The following is a 23,898-nucleotide window of genomic DNA, read 5'->3' as shown; positions in this document are numbered from 1 at the left end:
CACCTGCAACCCAGGCCAGGATGAGCCACTCCACCAGGCTGGGTGGCGCGCCGCGTTTGGTGGTGACGTCCGTGGCGATCCAGCCGCGTGCCACGTGCGCCATGCCGAACCAATCCAGCACCACTGTTTCAATACGCTGCGACGCCAGAATGAGCAATACTGCGAACACGCCAGGATGAGCAATACTGTGAACACGCCAGGATGAGCAACACTGCGAGCACGCCAGGATGGGCAACATTGCGAACACGCCGGGATGAGCGACACTGCGAACACGCCAGAATGGCCAAAACTGCGAACATGCCAGGATGGACAACACTGCGAACACGCCAGGATGGGCAACACTGCGAACAAGCCGCGGCGCGGGCACTGCATAAGCCTTCACCGCGGGATGAGAGGGCTTGGAAGCGGCGCAGTTGGGTGATAACTAGAGAATGGCAAAGGTCAGTCAAAGGGGTGGTGGAACGCACTGCCCTCTGAGGGTAATTTGTCATATGCAGTTGCTCGCATATTCCAGAAACAAAGGCATCATATGTCATGCGGTCGTTTACGCTTTATAGACTCCGAATCTAAACGGGCGATATTGAATCGGCTGAAAATGAGTGCTTACATACTCTCAAATAGGGTGCGATAGAGCACGACACGATATTGGATCAGGCAGTGCGCAATGCAATGGTGGACCAGCTCGAACACAGGCAATCATGCAACACGGCGTGCGTCATTAATGGAGCGCAAGGATGCGTGACGCAATGATTGCTAACTGCATCCTTTTGATGGATGGCACACACATACACTATGCAGATCAGAAACTAGAGTAGAGCCGCATTGTCATTATTAGATTGCGTCAAGTCGCCGGCGTGAATGGAAAAAAATGTCTTTATAATCTATAATATATGCAAGTCCCAACGAGCAGCCGATCTTATAAAAAAGAAAGTCGTATAAATGCGTTTTCGTCTTTCCATCAACCTATGTACCGAAATAGTGCAAAGCTCAGGCAAAATACAAACGGTACGTTTCGCGCTATGAAAGATGCGCTCAAGCAAACTCCAAAAACTGTGGAAGAGAAAGAACGTCCAGAGCCTGAAAACAACAGCCGTTGGTCGGCGCGCGCTGCCACTCACCCAGGAATGTCAGGTAGGAGGCGGAGTGGCAGATGAACTTGATGAACGGCTTGCGCATTGTCTGGCCCACCCGACTGTGCGGGGCCGTGATGTAGCAGAAGGAGAAGAGCGGAAACAGGATCCCGATTCGAATCACCTCGATCATCTGCAGGAACATATTTTTCCGACGGAAGCCGGGCAGACCCTCGTACCAGATGGAGGCCAGCAGCTGCTGCACGTTCGGGTGGGCTACGAACTGGAAAGATAACGCGGCCGCGACATTAGTACCGAGTGGCGCATCCGCATCGGTCGACGCAGCGGGCCGAAGACGGCGACGTTTTGGGTGGCCACTGTCAGAGGCTGTACGGCAAGCAGGCGGGGGATACTGCGCCGCGGAGCCCCCACCGGAAGTTTGCCGCGGAGCACCGTCTGGCCGACCGCTAACGGTACATTCCGCGGTTCCTCAGACGAAATCTGAGGCGCACCAGACGAGCAGTAACAAACCTTTCATAGCTTGTTGAACTCCAGCATAATGGTTGGAATCAATAAACCAGCCAGCGAGCCCACAGGCGCCAGACAGAATCGGTCTGACGAGATTGACCGTGACAATTCGTGGCGGTGCAATTCTTTTTTACTCACTTTTCACTTTGCTTTTATGCCACTATCACTTCATCAATCTGTGCCCAAAACAAGGGCATGTGCCATCAGTTTGAACGAAATGTAGCTTTATTCTACAACGCTAAGCCATAATTTTACGGAAGGATTGAAACGAGGCATTAGCACGACTGACGCACTGGCACTGGCTATTATGTAATAAACTTTTCGGCCTAATAATTATCAGGCCACCGTTAGGTGTTATTGGGAACGATTTGGCCGCTTAGTCAGCTTGGTAGAACGCCAAATTCGCAATCAGAATGTTCCTGTTCCATCTCCAGCCATTTCATGGAGAAAATTCGGGTTGTGATGCATACATGATTTACATAGAACACCATCCAGCCCTTTTCAGAACTAAGTAAGGCTGGTGATGGCAGGAGAATCAGAAGAATTGACTGTTCGAGTTCTTGTGTACATGCTAACACTCAATGACGATAGATCTGACGATTATTTCATCCTTCATTGTTAAGTCCATTACAGTGGCTGACGCTAGAAATATAATGACATCATGCATTTGCTGATGAGGCCCACGCTGGAAGAAAATCGTTTTATCATAGTCAATATCAATCAATAATAGATATCAAGTCTCCAGATAGTCACATGTGGCAAGACAAAAACAAGTTTAAAAGGCTTCCAGCGTTGCTTCTTCAAGTTAAAATGACCTGATCCACGTTGACCTCCTTATTCGTCAGGTTTTCTATAAGTGGCCTCAATACCACAATGAATCAGCGTTCACATGAGAGTCTTTGTTCTTTTAACTGACAGGACTTGGAAACACAATAGCGATGGTAATAGATGAGCGGATTCATTCAACATCTATCCCGACATTCACGATCTCAATTAGCGGCTGCATGAAAAGCGTTCGCCGATAGTGCCGATTTACGAGCGCCACTCGTGATAAATAACCGCCTTCGCCCGTGGCGACGGCGTCCTTGGTTAACTTGTTGAGGCCGGGAGGTCGGCCGTGCGCGCTCGTGCCGCTCCGCTCGTCTGCGGCGTGCGTCGACCGACCGGCGAGCGACCAAATCAGAGCGCAGGGACCACGAACGGCCATTCAGCACCCGACGCCGGGCGATTATGGGGGAGGGCCGCGCCCGGCGTGACGCGCATTCGGAGGTCGGCCGGTGGCGGTGTGAGACGCGCGCCGTCACCGGCCGAGCCAGGCCGGGCTGTGCGGGCGATGCTCTGTCCGAACTCTGCTGGGACATGAACGGATACCTGGAGGTGCGTGGGAGGTAGGGGCGCAGCCCAGGAGGGCCCGTGGCCCGGGGCCAGGGGCCTCTCGTTTGGCCTGAATCTTTGCACCGAGAGGGCTCCCGGCAGAAATTTTTAAACATCGCGTTGTGCGTGCTCGCCGAGCCCAGGGCTCCTCCCTTTAGAACATCATGACTGCGATCCTGGCCGACAGCATCAACAATCAAGTGAAAAGTGCAAGACACAGCTGATGCGTACAGCCGGGGTAGCAGCAGTGGCCACGGCTGCATCTTCAGTTTGCTGTGCGTCGTCTCCACGAAGGCTTTTACTCAGAGAGCGGTGCTCCTCTCCCGCGACTCCGAGCACCGGTCAGCGTGGACTGCCGCTGACCGACTCCAAACACCGGTCAGCGTGGACCGGCGCTGACCGACTCCGCACACCGGTCAGCGTGGACCGGCGCTGACCGACTCCGAACACCAGTCAGCGTAGACCGGCGCTGACCGACTCCGAACACCGGTGCTGACCTACTCCAAACACCGGTCAGCGTGGACTGCCGCTGACCGACTCCAAACACCGGTCAGCGTGGACCGGCGCTGACCGACTCCGAACATAAGTCAGCGTAGACCGGCGCTGACCGACTCCGAACACCGGTGCTGACCTACTCCGAACACCGGTCAGCGTAGACTGGCGCTGACCGACTCCCAACACCGGTCAGCGTGGACCAGCACTGACCGACTCCCAACACCGGTCAGCGTGGACTGACGCTGACCGACTCCGAACGCCGGTCAGCATGGACTGACGCTGACCGACTCCGAACACCAGTCAGCGTGGACTGGTGTTGGCCGAATTCGCCAGTGCAACTGACGGCGGGCCTCGAAGCCCTCTCTGTCTCGATCTACGCACCGGCAAGCGGGCTCCCGCCAGTGGCAACAGCTGGCGTCACATCTCCCGCGACCCGCCGCTTCGCGCCGACATGTCGGCCGCCTGTCCGACAGCCGCCGCGACAGCGGATCGCATGGCGCCAGCTGTTTGTCGTCTCGGAGGCCGGCGCCGGTCCGGTGTCGGGTTTGCCGCCGACCAGCGGGCGACTCCCATCGCTTTAGTTTACGGCCGGCGGGGGGCGGCTTTACGACAGACGGCAGCGCTGCGCCGCGCTGAATCGCTGGGGAAAACGCGACGCGCCACGTGCCATTGTCGCCACGGGACCCGCACTGGCCTTCGCCGCGTTTTATCCGCGTTTTGTAGTGCGATTCGTGCATTATGCAAACGCCGTTAGGATAAGATGACCCGAATTTGTTCGAAAGCGAGAGTAAACGTGGTTTATTGAGCCACAGAAAACCGCTGAGCATTGTTAGCCTAATGTATTGAGCAAAAAAAGTTGAAGATAGAAAAGCACGCTTTTATGATGGTTCTTTAGCTACCTCTTAGTCGCTTCAGGTTAAGATTTCCCCAGTTAAGCTTCGCGCCACACGGACGAACATGTGACGAAAAATGCATCATAGAATTGAAGCAATAGCACCATACCACAACGAACATCTTGTATCTGCCTATGCAATAACGAAGATATGATAAATAGCTAAGATATACATTTTATGAAACTATGTTTTACGATTGGTCAGCATCATATTGATTTCCATGTTTTTCGCCATATTCTATTTTTCCGTGAGCACGTGGAAATGCAGCCGTTTAAAATCCTCCCGGTGGTGATAGAGAGCTACTTCCTACTTAATTCCCACCAACAAACAAGTGCTTGTTATTCACAAGTCCTCATTCGCTGGACCTTACATTGGTGAGGCCCTAAGGTCTTCCTTGCGAGCTTTGTTGCAAAATATCACAACTGGGATTTCAAAACGATGAAACATAACGTGCCCTGGTCATCATGCCTCTTCCAGTTGCAAGATCTAACTTTGGCAAATGCCTCGCCAATTCGCATAGTGTTCGTGAATTCGCCAATTCGGTGGTCCAAGCGAAAGACCGACAGCCATCCTGGATCGACCAGTTTCGACCAATAGAACACCGCACGCCGCGGCGTCAATCAGGCCAGCTGCCAGACAGGAGTCGGCGCGCCTGTGTTTTTCGCGGCGAAGTGGAGAAAACCTGGCGTCGACTTTGTGTGACGTGCTGAGAGTGAGGCTGTTGATGCCAATTCGGCTTCAAAGCGAGTTTAAAACGAACCGAGACGCCTCGGAACGGAGTCTTTCCAGTTGTTGGGTGAGATCGTTGTGAGCTGAGTGATACTGCTTGCCTGGCGTGCTCCCCGTTTCTGATATTGGATTGAATGCCCGAACTGCATCAGTCAGTGGCCTGCCCGGCAGCGTCCGACCGCAAACTTCTGTGGATACTGCGGCACAGTATTCCCCCCCCCCCTGTCGGGAGTACAGCCTCTGACAGCGGTATCCCCAATTGCTGCCGATCCTATTCGTGTCTAAGATGGCAATGGAATGACTCATTCTAACTCATTGTGGCTCGTGTTCGTTGACAACATCACAAGCGAAAAAACAGGTGGATTGAAAATCAGCTGATCTGCTCCTCGCAAAACGTGCGTGGCATTACGCGTATGGTGACCGCTAAAAAAGAGTCCTAATGTACAGAAAGAAAACGTCACCTCGCCCCCTGAGCTGTCGCTGGCTGGAGCTGTCCCCAAGCCCTAAAATCTCAATGTGACTTTTGCAATTTTCGCAACATAAAAAACAACCCCCGCTTCTCTCCAGTTGATGAAGATTTCATGACCCACGACGCGACCATCGCTGCTGTCTCCCCGCCCCCCCCCCCCCCCCCGAGTGGCGCCGTGCCGCCAGCCGCTGGCAGCCTGCTTCTGCTGGTCGCGGCGCCAGACCGTATGAACAATCACAGACGGCGACGTCATCTGCCGCCGCGAAATAATTGATCGGCACCCGGAATCGCGGCGTCATTTGGCTCGGGCAGCCGGCCATTTGTCCGGTCCGAGAGGACTAATCTGAGATCCGCCCCGGTGGCCGCATTCAATTGCCGGCTCGACACCATCAATCCCACGCCATTGATTGTCTGTCGTGGACGGCGAACGAGCGAGGACCTTGCAGAACCCGCGGCGCGGGCCAACCTGGCGGGCACTTGGGAGTGGAGGGCATCTGCAGACTCCGCCGAGCGAAGGGCGCCATGACGAGTGGTCGGACCCAGGCATGTGATGGCGAGCCGTCATGAATGTTGGTGAGGCTTGATGAACCTCAAGGGAAAGATATGCTCTTATAATGCGTACGCGATGCCCCCAAAACACGAATTGCACATTGCTTGAATTCCATCAATGTAGTTTTTACGGGTCCACATTTTCTAGCAGCGTACAGTTGAGCATCATGAACGGGAGCAAGGGGCGTCCTATGGTCTGTTTGACATCCTTTTCATTTATCTAGCACCTCACAGCGTGGATTCTGGCTGAACGAGTACGATCCTGCCACGGCGGTCATGGATGGCCGACTGCTTCGATCCCTGACCCGATGGCCTTCAGACAAGTTAGGACTTCAATCAGTTCCCCTGGCAACGCCGTGCAACGTCTAGTGCCCCCGGGATAGCTCCGAACCGCAAATTTTGTGGGCAATAACTTTGGCGATCAGCCCGTCCTCAGTTGCCTGGTCTCAGTGCGCAGAGTGAAAGCATCGCGATGCTTTGTCATCGACGCCGGGGATATTTTCCCCTGGCAAAATACATATAGGGTTCAATCAGACGTCATGTGCTGCGCACGGTTCTTGAAGGCCTTCGCTTAGCAAGACGGAAAGACTAAGAAACCACTCCCAGATTCCGTGTGATGTTTTCAGAGGCGCAGCCAAGGCGAAAGTTCGTGGAGCTTCAGTCCACCTCCCCCTTTCCCACCTACGTTCGTCAGAATCGAGCGCCGCTTTTCACCCCAACACTGCATTCGTTTTTAGCCGTTTTCACGACGAATTAATCTACTGAAAATTTTAAAAAGTTCTGAAAATGGTTCTATAAAGTCTACGCATAAACTTAGCACTCTGACAACAACAACATTGTTTTAATGCAATTCCATTAGCATGCAATAGGTAAACAACATTTACCAAACTAAGAATAAGTTTGTTATGTTAAGCGGGACCCTTTATAGCCATTTCTTCAGCCCATGCCGTAAGTTCACCGAACTTCTAGGAAAATACTAGGTCTGGCAATCAGCAATGTGCATCGGTTGAAGGCCTCGAATGGCGACTGCCCCATTTTTGTTCACATCGGTGCTGTGTGGAGCAAGGCGGGCTTTAAGGATCATTTCATTCAAGAATCATTCATCTTGCATCTGTTCGGAATACGAAGGTCATGTGACTGGGCTTAAAACTCTGCCCTAAAAGCCTAGCGCCTCCCCGTCGTCCTCAGCCGTGGTATACTCTCGTCACAAATTATGGCAGCACCCCTGGGTGAGTATGTCATGGACCTTTGCGGCGCACTCTGGTGGTGAGACTGTATGGCGTCGCCTGTCGTTCACTACGACAGGAAGGGTGGGCACCGCGGAAAGTCATCCCTTAAACCTCCAGTTCCCTAGATGCGTAGCTTAAACACGGCACTACCGCCATCCTGTCGCTGAATGTGTGGGGCAATCGAACGTGAAAGAGAACTCACGCACCAGCGGGCGAGACTGGCTGCGTGGCGAGGCCGGCATAGATGGCCGCTATCACAGCCCCCGCCAGACCGTGATAGCAGCGTATCTCAAATCCATCCCGCAGCAGCCACGCAGCATGGCCGCGCCAGTGCGGCACCTTCATTTTCGCGCCATCACCACCCAGGCCATTATATTTCCGCGCCATCACCATCCAGACCACTATATTTCCGCGCCATCACCACCCAGACCACTACATTTCTACGCCAACCCTCCCCCCACGTTCCCGCGCCATCACCACCTAGACCACTATATTTCCGCGCCGTCACCCCCCAGACCGCCACATTCCGGCGCCATCACCACCCAGACCACTGCATTTCCGCGCCATCACCATCCAGACAACTATATTTCCGCGCCATCACCACCCAGACCACTACACGGAAAGCGCAGCACCCGGCCGCCGAGACGCCCGACACCCGGCCGACTCACCTTCTTCTGTTTATACTTGATGGCCAACTTGAGCCGGCTGAGGTGCATGCGCTCGCCGTGCTCGAAGGCCGGCCCGCTGGGGTCGTGGTTGAGCAGCACCTCCAGCTCGTACGAGCTGCGCGTGTGGTCCAGCAGCGCCGTGGCGAAGTCCTGACAGCGTTTCCGCAGCTCCTGAGGCGCGAGGCAGGCGGTGAGCGGCGACCTGAGATATGTGGCCCTTTAGCGGGGGCTCGACACTTGCGGCCCTCTAGAACTACCCTGACCCCATCCTCCAGTGTTTGTCTAAGCCCTTCGATGTGTGGAACAAAATCACAATAAGTTGCTTAAAGAAAACGCAAGAAAACAGGCAAAGATTACATGTTTTGGGCAATGTAATCGACTGTGCTTCAAGCAACTGCATAAGGCTCCGCTTATGTGAACAGCAGAAGGCATTGAGGTATCGAGGAAGCGTTCCATGGACGCATGTGGATATTTGGGGAGAAGCGCTGGTTGCTTTCTCGTTTGTTTGTTTTTTTAATTTAGAGCATTAACAGTCCACAGGCAAAAGCCCAGTTGCGGAAGCAGTTCGATTTTACAAACAAGTGCCGACAACAGCAATTCTTAACACGAGATCCCCGTTCAAACCTTCAGAAAATCAAGGGGGTTCGTTTGGGTGATCACAATAAGAGGGTGAGACCAGAACATATTTCCGACGTCCGACGTTAGCTCTACTACGCAAACTTCAGTTTCGGTACACCATGCTTGTGTAAAACTTCCACATTTAGAGTGCCTATCATTTGTAACTACATTTCACGCGAAGGTCCTACCCGACGCGACGTTCGTTAAAAGCAAGATCCACTTAACAAAGGCAAAGCAAGTCTCATTAAAGCCACACAATTCCGAAAATCACTTTCCTGCAAGTTGAGCTAAATTTAAACCCATTTCTGAGAACTATCTGCAATTACGCAGGTGGCCGTTGTTGAAGCCCGGCGAACTTCAACAGATTACCGGACAGCCGACGGCAGCAGGCGGCATATAACGCACTGACCAGGCTCTTGCTTAATCAGCTGGCTCAAATGGCATTCAGCGTCTTACCCCACCGCCCTGCGGTCCGCACACAGCTAATTTACGGCGGGTCCAACAACCCGAAGCGGCGCTGGTCGAGCCTGGGCGCCTCTCCAGCCGGCTAGCGCGGCCGGGTAACACATCAGGCTAACGAGCTGCCGAGCTTCGCAGGAAGCCATTTTGTTCGCCAGAGCGAGGTCTTCTGTAAGCAAACGAGCTGTAGCGGCAAAGAGAGAGCCGCCTCGTCAACACCATAATGGGGAGTCAGTTCATACTGGTTCTCATGTCTGAATCGCGCATATGAGCCACGATGAGGTCGTCAAAGCAGATCGTGAGGCATGCCCACACGTCGAGAAACATTTATATAGGTCTAGTGAAACCCCCAATCACGAAACCCAAAGTCACTTGTTAGAAAGGGAAAAGCGCGGGCGCACATAGGCCCCACAGAATGTGCTGTATGAAGTATCAGCCATGGATTTGGGGATAGATGTAGATTATGTATCATATATATATATATATATATATATATATATATATATATATATATATATGTATATATATATATATATATATATATATATATATATATATATATATATATATATTAGCTGTTATTTTTCTGTGAGTACTAGTTTGATAAAATTGGTAAAATAGAATACATACATACATGCATACATTCACACACACACACACACACACACACACACACACACACACACACATATATATATATATATATATATATATATATATATATATATATATATATATGTGTGTGTGTGTGTGTGTGTGTACACCTTGTATCATGTCACTAAAATGTAACGGATTGGTTATTTATTGGCAACATCCTTTTTTGTAATGCACAATCCAACAAAGCGCTTGTTGGCATCTACTGTTTCAGGTGGAAAAAAACAAGCACTGAAACACTTAAATTCGGGAGGAAATATTTCAACACCCTTGTACGGCTGCGATAGATCCTCGTTATAAGCCGGGTGATATATTGCAAATTAGTTTAACACTAACCCCCGACAAAGCGCAGCACTTCATGCAACTTATTACGCAGAGCTCTCGCAACATCACTCAAAAAGATAGCAGGGACGGCTTGTTTTAAGGCTAATGGATTGTGAGCGACGATAAATATGTTGTGCCAGAAAGCCCACCGGCCAGGACAGCCAGACTATGGCATTTAGTCGGCCGTATCGTGGACGTCGGGACAAATTTCCCACATGAAGACACTTAAATGACAGCCTTGCCGCTGGCAGTTAGTGCAGTGATGATAGCCAGACCGGCCATAGTCCTTGACCTTTCTTTCTTAGGTCGCCGTCTGGCCGTATCTTTACAGCTGTGTTCACCGGTTGCCCAGATTGTTCAGCCGAGAAATCCGCATGACGCCGGCAAATCGGTGGCCATGCGACACTGTCCAGAACTGGCGACAGCCAGTCTGGTCATGCAGCCGCCGTCTCAGGCGTCTGTTGCGGGTCGGCTGCTCCTATCCGGTACTCCTACCGGGTCGCCACAATGACCTCGGCTCTAGAGGTGACAGGAAAACCGCACGTGTGATGGCCGCCGTGTGGTCCCAATGTCATTAGGGGATGGTAAACTGCCCAACCTGGATTGTTTCCGCCACTTGCACCGCCTACTCTGCGACCGGGTCGTACTACAACGCAGTGGTCCCGCAGGAATTGACGTCATGAATCGGCGAAACACGCTGGTGGTGCCACCGCGAGGAACGACGTCACGCGCCATCGGTCGGCGCAGGAAGTAGTTGGTGACGTGGCGGCGCCTCTCTGACCTGCTCGGTCTTGGATTGACCTGGACACTGACTGACCTGATGGTGGATCCTGACCTGGTAGTGGATCCTAACCTGACCTGGACACTGGCTGGCCTGCCAGCAGATCCTGACCTGACCCGGACATTGAATGCCCTGATAAAGGATCCTGACCTGACCCGGACACTGACTGACCTGGTAGTCGGTCTTGAACTCGTGCTCCAGCACGCTCAGCCGCCGCAGTTCCCAGCTCAGCTCGAACGCCTGCAGGATCGGGTCCTTGCTGCTGAGCGCAATCAGCGACGGACTGGCCAGTGCCCGATACGAGTTGATGCGCGAGCGGCTGTGACGCAGCGAGTCCTCCCCGTGTGACGTCATACATTCCTCGCAGCCGCACCTGGCGAGCAGAGGGGCCCTGGTAAGTCAGGTGGCCCGCAGTGCCGCGCCTGTCGTGGGATGAAGTCAGGTAGTCCGCTGCTGCCACACCCTTGAAAGAGATGCAGCATGATACACTCCCTGCAGCAGCACTTGTCACGCAGGGTGCGTGGCGTCCCACGCATCTGACCTCGTTTCATATCTTCCAGTATCACCCAACCAAGAGCGGATTGGTTAAAATACAGTGCCTGCCTGGGAGTCGTTTCCCATAACTAGGAGAGCGTTACGATACACTTAAGCGAGCTAAAATACGGATCAAACCTGGTAACACCACATACACCTGTTTCTCTCTGTTGACATTGGATTGTGATCGCCGCCGGGTATCAAAGGAAGAGGTCTAAACCTGCTTTGAGCCATATGGCTCAAAGTAGGTTTATGAGTGTGTCCGAAAGATGGAGCTGATGCTAGAGATGGTTGGATGCAGAACACACATTGGTTGCTCCTCTAGGTGCGGGGTATCCGGAGCAGGCTGCCTCTGTGGGTGTGTATGCTGTCGTCACCAACAATTTGAAGGACGTGAGCCAATAAAAATTTTCAGGAGATGGCTGTCCATTCTAGAACATCCCAAATTCATCGAGTGCTCCTATAAGATCCGGATCTTATTCCCTGATCAACCTTTCGTTTGCTCGCAATACCGCGGAAATCGGTTTTGGGCAGCCTGAGTGGGCCCAGTGCGTCAAATAGAACGGTGGTAGCTGGGCCTGGGAACCAGGCACGAACGTCAACGCAGCAGCCACGCCTAGCACATGCCGCACGTCAAATGACACGGCGTTAGTGAAATTCGATCCATCGAATGGAACGTAAGCGGCCTTAGAGGACCTCAAACGGCAAATAATGGAGCTGCAGGCCATCAGTCTCAGGCATCAGCCAAATAGCCAGGTTGTTTTATTCAACTTTTGCATCATTGACAGCGATTCCTTGCCATCTTGTGTGCGTTATCTACTCACGATTGCCTCACTTAGCCGACCGGCATCATACAGAAGCGTTGTTTTGTGTCCTCCCGCGTTATATAAATAAAAAGCCTTATAGTGGGCTGTAACGTAGCGGAATAAACAAACGACGTGCAATAAAAACCAGGAGGCATGATGAAAATAGCCCGCTACGGGGCGCGCTGGATTTACATGCCTTCTTTGTTGTTGGTTCACTGTCGGGCCATTTGAGATTAAATGGTGTTTTGGGCCCCATGCAAACTAGCCTGCTTGTCTGTACTCAGGGGCGATGCTGCCTTTAATGCCCAGGCACATCTCCCCGAGTAAATCATGGTCCAGCCGCTCGCGTTGGACGCGTCCACCAATAAATCTCCATAAATGGTGTCATCGACGACGACACATTGCCTCCAGAAGATCATAAGTTGCAGATGCGATCGGTATTGAGTGCCGGACGCAAACTTAAGTTTTGCATGAGCTCTGAAAGCTATATCGCACGTCAGAAAACTATAACGAACAAATCCGTGCAATTTTAAGGATAATTTAGGCTGTTCTTGTTAAAAATGTAAGCTGTTGCCAGACAATTTTTAACACGTAATTACCGATGCTTTCAAACACTGAGATTTCTAAATACTCCGTCCACTGATGGAACATTCGGCACCAACAAGCTATGTTCTCACAACAGAAGGTGAGATCGGATTATCAAACTGACGGTGAAGACACAGACCCAAGGGCTGTGACACTTTCAAAACAAGAGGGTCGTGTAAATCATTTCGAGTGCGCTCTATGAACCTGTTAATATTCGGCAGCCGGTAGGGCAATCGCGTTGTCATGGCAACGCCGGAAACATTTTCCATTCCACTCAACGTTCTCGTCTCGACAGGAAACGCATTGGTATGTTTTTTATGAGCGGAAGTGCAGACTGAACTAGCTGCCCCCAAGCAGTGTGTTAACTTAAGAGGCCTGACCCGGCTGTCATGCTGTATAAAAACTTAACACTTTGCAGCCGCTTATCACAGCCTCTTGCATGCTCCCGCATCACAAAGTGTTGTCCTTTAACAGCTGTACCATATGAAATTTAAGGTATTCAACAACTGAGTTAACCGAAGGTATTGCGCGAGACAAACTACACCAGCGTGAAGTCAAGTTCACTTTGAACAGTAGCCCGCATCCAATATCTTTGTTTTTTGGGTTCTGTCTACGTTTCAAAGCCGTCAATCAGTGACAATTCATCGGTTTGCTCCGGTAGAGTGGCCAGGTCAGACCCACCGGCGGCATGTCCGATCGATGATTCAAAAAGATAAGCTACCAATACTCCAATAGCGAGTCTCTGCCTCCCGCGTGGAGTTGGTTGCCTACGGCGGCCGTCCGCACCCCCCGCGCCTGGCATTCTTGACTTTTAAGTCGCTGTTTCATTCACTGTAACTGTGTATCTATGCGTATGACGTATCTCTATACTGTGTGTATGGGTTCTTTTTCCTTGTACGACTAGGCGCAGAACAACCACCACGTGGATGCGCCTTGAATAAAATAACTGTAACTGTAACTGTCCTAAACGCCTCAAAACGATGGGCATCCAAAACATTCAAAAAACAATGCGTAGGTTCCCAAAGGTACGAAGATCAATGAACTCCGGTATCTGTATGATCGACATGATGGCGATTGACCGACAAGACGTCAGGTAAATTTGAAACGAGTGCAGCGCGAAATCTGAACTCAATGATGGTTTAGTGGGAGACCTTTGCCGACGTAGCATTTGCACGCTGATTTACAAACTAGCACGTTTGGAAGCTGTGTGAAAGGTCGGGAGTCACTCGTGACCGTGAGCATTGATGAACGCCTGGAGCGTTTTCGTAATGTATTTCAACGATTGCCCGACACATTTTTACAAGTGTCAGCCATGTAGTGATGCTGGCTGATCTGAGCACAATACGAGATCTTAACGCGTGCTCGTGCTGTGGTACGCCTGTGGTACGTCAAACTTTGCATAGCTGCAGGCAATTAAACATAAAATATTTTGGAACACAAATTTGGATGTACCTTGTAAGGTCGTTGACCTACGACAGGTCAAAGTCAAGCCTTGCTACCAGCGAAGGTCATGCCTAGGGAATCGTCCAGTCTGATGCGACAGCGGAGTGCTAGAAGAAGACACACACCTATGAAATGACATATTGGGCAATCCATGAACTTACTTTAGCGTTACAACACATTCCATTGGCCTAAGGCCAGCTATGAAGCTCAGACCGAGGTCAAAACCTAACTACCCTTTTACTTGGGAGTTTGCTTTATGGGGAACTTTGTGGTGCTTATTTCGAATTTAAGAATGACAGACACCGCAACAGACACGTTTCATGAACTTTTAAAGGTCAGATTCGGCCACTGACCCAAAATGAGTCTGGCCAACATTTCGTTTTCAGAAACATACCGCCTAGCGTAATAATTGGCGCTCATTTGAATGTTAAAATGACAGCAATTTCGTACTTCTTCGGTCACCTCGGCCTTTTGAAGCGTCAAACAGGATAACTGCTCTTCAGTGCGTACAATTGACCTTGTTTCTAGGGAAAGTATCTAGGTTCACGGTGGTTGCGTAGGGAGGTCTAGGGACACTGCATTTCACACAATTCTGGGTTTTTAGCTTGTTTAGCCTTTTTTACACCTCGGAGCCTCGAAATTTGGCACAAATAAATTCACCCATAGGTTAACCCACCAAATTAAGTAAGTTGTCAAGTGCATTTGCGAGGAACATTGTGCATATAAAAGTCACATAACGAGCTCATTATGAAAAAAGGGTCTTAGTTTCCAAACGATATTTTAAAAGAAAAATTAAGTTCCAGAATAGCCCGTCATTCCACGCGCAGTCCCATCATGGTTATGATACAAAATGTCCACATTTCGGGAGAAGATTTCGGAAAAATGTCAACATTTGTGATTAGAGAATTACACATCTTTCGTGCCAAAGGGAGAACTCTACATTACCACCGGGTTTTTAACTGAAACAGCCATCTTAACGATTGTTCAGTGCAGTGTGAGGCCCTGTCCTTCTGAAGACCTAAACCCCTCTAGTTTCTGAGCTACGCGACGGCAAAGATGTGCAGGCTACTTCGGAGAGGCTTTTTCAAGGTTACTCAGGCATCCATGACGCCATACTGTCATTTAAGTTCTGTCCTTCCATTAGCCATGCGGCGATCTAGGCTAAGCAAAATATAATTGTTGGGTCGTTCATATCTGGCGTTCGTAAGCACGATTTCCAGATATTAAGGCCGCCCATCGGCTCTCATTCAGTGTTGTGCAAGGTACGATAAGGTTATCAATAACATATTGGGGGCATATTTATTAAACAAAAGCATTACGTTGTCTAGAGCAGTCTTGTCCAATTAAAAGTATGCCAACAACTGTAGATGACATTTCATCACGTCTGATGCTTGTATCAGTATCTTCAAATATGAAGCATTCCTTTTAATCAAATGCGAAGCTACATTTCGCAAGCTTTCTGGGAAATCCCGTCCGATCATTCAGCTTTCTTATCTAAATACCGTAAAACGTATCACGCACACATTTAACATAATTGCGCTACTTGATGATGGAACCGTAAATGCTTCAATGGTATCTCCATGCGAATGGAAAAAAGTTTCCATTAAAGATCTCATCTTGGCACTAGAAGCATTCAACCTCTTGTTCGGAGATTGTGAGATGCTCATGAAAAAGGATTCCGTCGCATGCGGGTTGTTACCATGCTACTTTTCTAGAAAGCCTGGCGACCACGCCGGGCCTTTGAAGCCGAAAATCTTTCCACTCTCCAAATAAGATTCACCCTGCCGGCTAACTAACTAATGATGGCTCTGACACTTCGGTTACCTCTCGCTCGTCCCGTACCGTATACAGCGTCTTATTGATACTAGTGGGCAAAACAACTGCTAGCGTGGCATTGACGAAGCGGCTTCAATTTTGCTATTCGCAACTAAACTCACAATGTAATAAACACACCGAGGAGCACCGGAATGTCGGGGTTATGGCGGGCTCAATCACGACCAAGGCGCCGATATTACCCGTGCCTCCATTCTCACACGATATCAGCGAATCTTTTAGCGACAAAGGGACACACAAAAAGCAGAATCCCAAACGCAGAACGGGTGGCAAATTCTTACTGTTCTGCCACCTGATGAATGGCTACTGTGAACACCAGTGTCAGCCCCCGCGAGCTCGGGTCGACCGATGCATCCTTGGCACCAGCAGCACACCAGCGCCGCCTCTGAGACTCTCCAATCCCACGGCGCCAAATCACACCCCGGTCCCAATAGCGGCAACTAAGACCGTCATCGGACCAATCGCTGCGGGCACCGACACGGTCCTGAACGAGCCGCGTCCGGCGGCCATCCCCCCCCCTTGCGCGCGGGGGGTGGGGGTCGAGATGACCCGCCGGCGGCGGCGCCGGAGGCCGCTGGGATTATGGGCCAGACCTGGCAGGGAGCACTGGGAGCGACAGAGACGCGGCAGCTCCATTTTCCCGCATCCGCCGGCGGCGAGCGCCACCATTAGCCGCCATGGCTCATTACGGCGGCATAAAACGCGCGACCACCGCGCTGCATCCAAAAGCGGTGATAAATATTTAACAAGCGCGCCGTGCACGGCTTCCAGCCGCGGCGTGATGGATCGAGCGTGGTGCACAGAGGCACGTGCGATGGATGAGTCGCGCTCTCAGAGGGGTTGTAAATGACCGAGCGGCGCTGTCGGCCCGTCGGATACTCCCGATGCGGCGACTGGAGCCGCATCAGCCTGATCTTGGCATTCCCGGAGAGCGGTGTAGCAGCGGTGCAGCATCAGGATGGGACGAGCGAGGATGTTCCCAGAGGTCAAAGAATGGAGATGTGCATCCAGCGATGAAGTCCACTAGGGACTAAACACAAGGTCAAGCTCTGATGAAGAAAGGTAGGCGCTATGGGAGGATAATCGGCGAGTGATGATGGATAACAACTGCCTCAATTACTCCAGGGAGACCCCTTTCCTCACATATCTTTGCTTTGCAGCGTTTGTTTCGCAAGCTCTAGTCATCGTGACAAAATGCACAGGCGACGAATAATGCAGCCAGCGGGCACGGAAGTTTGGGTCGCATCGATTCGACGTCTCTTCATCTCTCAATTTCATTGCCATTCACCAAAAATGCTGTTTTAATCTTAGTTATTTTCTGAGCAAGCAGTCGTGCAACGCCTTCTGATAGGGAAGAAAGAGCATCAACAGCTGCAGATGATTCATTTTGCTCGGAACTACCTGATAATTATTCACCGCCATGCATAAAGTTTCTATCAAAACCGCATTGGTTAAGGATAGTGAGAATTGTGAGTTCATGTTCCGAAATAAACTGACCTGCATTACACCGGGAGGTTGTGAGTAATCGACAACATCAAACAATCATTAGAACATACTGAAAGAATGTTCGTCGTTTCACAAGGCAATACTCATGGGCACTCGTGGTCCTAGCACTGCCCTGAAACGTTGAGCATTCTCTCACGGTTCGTGAAGAGCACAACTTAACTTAAATAACTGAAACCGCGATTTACGCTCCCAGGGGTTGCGTATCGCAAACCTAACATTGCGCATTTTCAATGCTTGTATATTACTTGTCTACCATTAATTTTTAACCATACATTTAGTTACTTTTATGTTAATGCGTGCCATAAATTTGGTAACGGGGGCGTACCCAAGAGGCTACTATTACCAAAGATCCCTGATCCTTCTGATTGTTTGATAATGCCATTATTTCAATAAATTTTGTGTATTGAAAGTGGGTATTATCAGCAGAAGAACTTGTTATATCGAAAACAGGAGCTCAAGGCCTTTCTCGTTTATACGAACATCGCGAACACAGCTCAAGAGACTAGCAGCCGATACGGACGAGCTGTGGATGTCACAAAACATCAAAGCTCCTCGCGTAAGCAAAATCTGTACTAATTTAAGTTGAACATGGTCTCATGCGCTCTTCAAACATCTTCACAGAAACTGCCGAGACTAAATCAAAGAAAGTGGGCGGGCCGTCCTCACTTTCACGGGGTGCGTTTTAAGGAAACACTTCCCATCGGCCGTTTAAATTTCGCGCGGATGCCAGTGTACACTCGGCATACTTAAAAACAGGCGAAACTCTCGAGGCGATTGGACACTACGCAGCCGTCGATGTGATAACTGCCGAGAGGCTCATTTGAGAGTCTTAAGGGTCTTAAGGGTCGCGGGGTTTTAGCCTCGGGCGCTTTTTGCAAGTTTTCACTTTTTACGAAAATTATCTCGCTCGAAATGCTCCATTATCTCCATGATTTATCAACTAGAAGGAAAATATTTCAAATGTTCTCATGCAAGACAACTTGCCTTGGTGCTAAAAATGAAAACAAATATTACGAAGACAAACGTCCCCTCAAGCTCTCACAAAATCTGTCTCACCGCAGAGACTTAAATGACTTGACACAGAGAAAAACTCCGACGTTTAAATGGTCCTCTTAACGCACAGCAGGGTCTCTATTGTCTTCCAGTTTTCAAGTTGACAAGCTCACGATATCCGATGATGGTATGCATTTGTTCTTAAGTTCTCATTGTTAACAACAGGCGTTACACGTTTAAGAAGCTGGTGTTGACCTGGTCTTCTGACCCCGATGTTCTTGCGGTATCTGTGTGCGCATCTTGAACATAATAGCTAACGGTAATTTTTTCCACATTTGAGCATCATATATTCGTAATATATTTATTACTCACATGCCACAATTTGAATTGCAATGAATGACAGTCACCGTTGTCAATGAACCTGACACGCCATGTTTACAAAACACTAGCACGCATCAGGGTTTGAAGCAACGCAAAACGTCCATTCATCATTTCAGGCTTTCAAGATTGCTGCGAGCTTCAGTGTAAAATAGACTGTTTTGTGAAATTATACAGCCCCTTATTGTTTACCACGTAACCACCACCAAATGTTTTTCAGAGCAGGCGGTCGCAAACTAAACACAACGGCCACGTGCAAGCATTTGGTAGGCACAGAGTGATGGCGTTCTAAACTGTTCTAGAGCGCAAAAAATATATAGGTTCCAATTTCAAACTGCGCTGGTTCATTTCGATGCAATTACTTGAATACAGTGTGCCGTGTTGTTCCAGTACGCTAAAAATCATGGCTACTTATTCCCATGTACGCTATTTCACTTCGACGAACTTGCGTCATAGCATTGCATTGAGCTTTCACCAAATTTTTAAGTGAAGTGATTAGCGTGCGTGGAAATCGTACTTTTCGTCAAACCAGCGCATAAAAATACAAAATTGTTTTAAAAGCATTGCGTTTCACTGGTGCAAGCACGCCGAAAAGTCGCCGAAGTTTAAAAAGATTCTCAAAGTGTCGTTCTGGGCACGCTGAGAAGTATTTGAACTTTGAAAAGCATCTCAGAGTCCCCTAGCGGATCATCCTCCTTGTGGTCTCATAAAATGACAAACTGGTACGAGATGAATTGCAGCAAAATGTCTAATCGCGAAGACGGCACCACATCTCCGACGAGAATTCCCATTGCAACTTCCCCAAAATACTTCTCAGTGACCTACACGCGGTGCTTTTCTGGAACAACGTAAGGCACGGAAAGGAAGCGTAATTATTGCGACATCACATAAGCCAATCTGCGCAGCGCGCAAGTTGACATATCACCATGCGCCTTTCGTTACCGTCAATTCACACCGGATGCGTCGGACGCTATTTCAAAACACGTCATCACCGCCTTCATAACGCAGCAACGCTCGCACCCCGTGACTTGCAAGAGCAGCCTAGTAGTTTAGTAGTTGCCTAGTCTAGTACAGCCTAGTAGTTGGTTCATACACGACTTTCAACCGATGTGTGCTAGCACGAATGGTGCCCAACTCAATCGAGGGAGGATGCCGGTGCAGGAGGGCGGTTATCTTTGCCAACTACTCCCTCGGTGTTGAAAAGTGGCCCGCTCCCCGTGGCACGTGGTCTCTGTACCGTTCAGCGTTGGCATCCCAGAGGATTCCGGCGTCATTAATACCTCGCTTGGCCTTGTTTGTTGCACGTCCGCGCGCTTGGGGGGGGGGGGGGGGGGGGGGGAGGGTCGCAAGCGGCACCCATCTTCAGCGGTAAACCCAGCGCATACTTACAGAAGTATTTTCCATGAACCAGCTGAGGCAAAATGTCGATTTTTAAAAGATGTGCTGTTTTTTGTTTGTTTGAGAATAAGGAGGTCGGAACCATGCGTGTGAAAGGCGGCATGTATATTCGAAAAATGATTTTAAGAGTACCTAGCATTAGTACATTGTTACTTACGTTGGTTCAAATTAAGTTATTAATTTAACTCGATTTAGTAAACGGCTGTCTCCTAAGTTTTAGTGCTTCAGATTAGCATAGCGAGATTCATTTATTTCGGAGAAGGCCAGATGATCATGAGCTAATGCACCATCGTTTAGTCCGATCGTCCCAAAAACTCGAAGCTCATCAAGTATTTACGAGCTGCCGCTGCAAGATTCCAGTTTTGAGCGTAGTTCAGTTCCCTGTCCGCTGCGGAAGCTGATGCCGCCGGGAAAGGGAAATCTAGCCATCCAACAGCCAAACTTTCAGATTAAGCAAAGGCAACATATTGAACCCCGTAAACTACTCAGATCAAAGTCTGCGGAATCATTCAGATGGGCTACGAGAGAACATCACATCGAACGTTGTCGCTCTCCGGCACTGTCGTATCGAGCTACATGTATCTTCTAGGCTGAACAAAAGTTTGAAATGATGCATTATCTGCTACTCTACATGTAAGCTGTCCCCACTATCACCAGATTTGACCCACGTTTTTGATTGGCTTTTCTATTGCACATGGCACTGAATGTTGCAAAATGCTAGTCTATTGCCGCGATGAGGACTCAGTGCAAAGCATATTTACACATTCAAAAGATGCGTATGGTTTAATTGGACGCCGATGAAGCATTGCGTCGACAGTCGCTGAAGCGTCTGGTCCAGACGCCGACCGCCCGCTCTGTATCTGCCGCAGAACCGACACCTCTCGACGCGTCTGGTCCGGACGCCGACCGCTCGCCCTGCATCTGCCACAGAGGCAACTCTGCATCTTCCACAAAGCCGATACCTCTCGGCGTGTCTGATCCAGGCGCCGAGCGCTCGCCCTACATCTGCCACAGAGCCGACACCTCTCGACGCGTCAGGTCCGGACGCCGACTGCTGGCCCTACATCTGCCACAGAGGCAACTCTGCATCTGCCACAGAATCGACACCTCTCAACACGTCTGGTCCGGACGCCGACTGCTCGCCCTGCATCTACCACAGAGTCGACATATGTCGACGCGTCGCCGGATTAAGGGCGATGCAGCGTCCCGACGCCCCCACACCGTAACCTCTGAAGTGGTTACGCTTTGCACACTCCCTCCGCCGCCACCACCCCCTCCCCGTCCCCCTATCCCCGGGCGAGGCCCGCGGGGAACCCCAGCCGGCGTATCAACAACAACAGACGGCGGAGAGGTCTGCTATCACCCTCTGTGGGATTGGTGGTCCCGGAACGCGGGCTCTGGTTTCCGCCAACACCGCGGCGAACGATCTGGATTCGCGCCACCGCTGCCGCGATGCCGGGCCCTCAGCCCGAGCTGGTATTCAGGCAGGAGGTCAAAAGGCGCGCACGCACCCCGGATACGCCCTCTTTGTGTAAACTTGATATTATATTTCGATGGAGATATTTTATTCGGGTCGCTTGCACGCGGTCCGAATAGTGTTTTTGTGTCACCTAATGCCATAGGAAATGCAGTCCATAATAGAATGGCGGCGGTACTGGAGCGTGTCTGGTGGATTCACTCTGAACGCTACAATGTGTTTCGTGAAACCGCAGATCAAAGCATGGGCTTTAGGGGTCCATGATCAAGAAAACACGCAGGCCATTCAGCAATTTGGTAAAAATGGCATGTTTCCAGCAGGAGGGAGCGGAGGGCGCTTTATGTTACTTCCAAGTGTTGCGTAAGTCCTACAGCTGTTTAAAATGCAAGTGACGCATGCACTGTCCAACATGGCGGCTCATCCAGCAGCGGAAAAGGGAAAAGAAAGGGCTAGGGCTATTTGAGACCCACCAAACTGTAATTGTCGTCGGTACCTAGCATTCGCATCTTTCTCCCAATTCTTGTCAAGATCCCACACAATGCATTCGGGTGTTGCCATTATCAAGCGTCACAGTAACTCGCACCAAATGCCCTTGGAAGGCAAAACCCCAAAACCGCCAGGAACTCAATTCGGCTTGAACCAGGCTAGAACTCGACAGCACTAGAACTCGTGACTTTCCGCACAGGTCGTGGGTAATTACCCTGCCGTTTTCTTTGTCCAGTATCTGATGTGTCCAAACAACTTTTTAACGTGAAGGCTTGAAATCGAATGAAGGCTGGAACTATGCGGACCACCGCCTTTTCTAAAATGCCGCACCGGCCGCTACAGTGTAATTATCCCCACAAACAAAGCAACCCAGGCGCGTCAATATTCCCAGCCAAGCTCGAGGGTATGTCCTAGTCATTTCTGCATTTTGCGTGGCGAAATACATCAACACACCACTACCCATCAAACTCACAGCCCTATCGGCGCTCGAAACGACCGTCGCCCAACGACGGGCCGCGCAGTCATGGCGAATAACCGAAGCATTCGCCTGCCAGCTGAGCACACACGCTCGCAGATACGAGCTGCATACGTCTCCGAGCGGCGGGCTCCGTCGGCGCGCGGCGGACGATGACGGGGCCGGCTCGGGCTCCGCCGGAACCTCGGCCGCCGTCCGTGCGCCGCCGGCCGGAGAGCGACCGCTGTAAGTCAGCTTGCCGGTGCTGATTGTGACGTGGGTCGAGGGAGGGCCAAAGTTCCGATGAAAAATCGCCGCTTTAGCAAGTTAGCACGCTCGATTGGGCCTGAATGTGGCACTTCTCTCGGAGACCGGAGTGCTATGCCTCATTCTCCCGTCGCAAGTATCGCGCGGCGGGTGGTGAGGATTGCCGCCGAGAGCCCGCGCGAGGCGACCCGCGCCTGACCCTCAGCCTGACCACACCCAGCATCACTCGATGCCAATGCGCCGGGGTTCAAACGGACCCCGGACCGGATATCCGGGCGGTCATCGCGTGCAAGTGATCACCTCGCCGCCGCCGGCTGTCGGGCTGATCAAACACCGCTGGACGGACCCGGACGCGGGGCGTACCTGCAGCTGTGCGGGGTGGGCAGGCTGGCGCCGCGGTCCATCAGGATCTTGATGATCTCGTAATTGTCGCGGTGGGCGGCCAGGATGAGCGGCGTGATGTCTGGCGTGAAGGTGGCCGTGTCGGCCGGCAGCGCCTCCCAGCTCTGCCGGTCAGGGCACACAGCGTCAGCAGATCATCACTACGCCGCTGAGGTGGCCGCGTCGGCCGGCAGCGCCTCCCAACTCCGCTGGACAGGTTGCAGAACGTCATCAGGTCATCACAACGCCGCTAAGGTGACAAGCTGGGTCAGCAGCGTCTCTCAGCTTTGCCACAAAGGTCGCGGCCCGGCAGCAGCAACATCGCTGGAGAAGGGGAGGGGCGGCAGTGTCGGTCGGCGCGGAGCTCTGAGGCGGTATCTACGGTAGGACGCGCACGTCAAAATGTTTCACGCGCCATATTTTCTCAGTTTGATTCATAGTCGACGCCAGACACGTCCGACATATACCCAGCTGTGAGGTAGACGGATCAGGACACTATGAGGGGCAGCGCCACTCT

General features: G+C 51.0%; 1 protein-coding gene across 1 annotated transcript in view; it reads right to left on the bottom strand.

Annotated features, from left to right (window-relative positions):
• The window catches only part of LOC119107997 (transient receptor potential-gamma protein-like), a gene marked incomplete in the record, with an annotated part of 151,978 nt that overhangs the window by 32,294 nt on the left and 95,786 nt on the right, over positions 1–23,898 (bottom strand). Inside the window, 1 exon segment of the mRNA XM_037231583.1 lies at positions 4–159. Within this exon segment, the coding sequence (XP_037087478.1) occupies positions 4–159 (156 nt within the window).

The sequence above is a fragment of the Pollicipes pollicipes genome, unplaced genomic scaffold (assembly GCF_011947565.3).
Source record: "Pollicipes pollicipes isolate AB1234 unplaced genomic scaffold, Ppol_2.1 Scaffold_6686;HRSCAF=7923_pilon_pilon_pilon, whole genome shotgun sequence".
Classification (NCBI taxonomy): domain Eukaryota; kingdom Metazoa; phylum Arthropoda; class Thecostraca; order Pollicipedomorpha; family Pollicipedidae; genus Pollicipes; species Pollicipes pollicipes.
The sequence above is the reverse complement of the archived record's forward strand: the minus strand, read 5'-3'. Positions and strand labels throughout refer to the sequence as shown.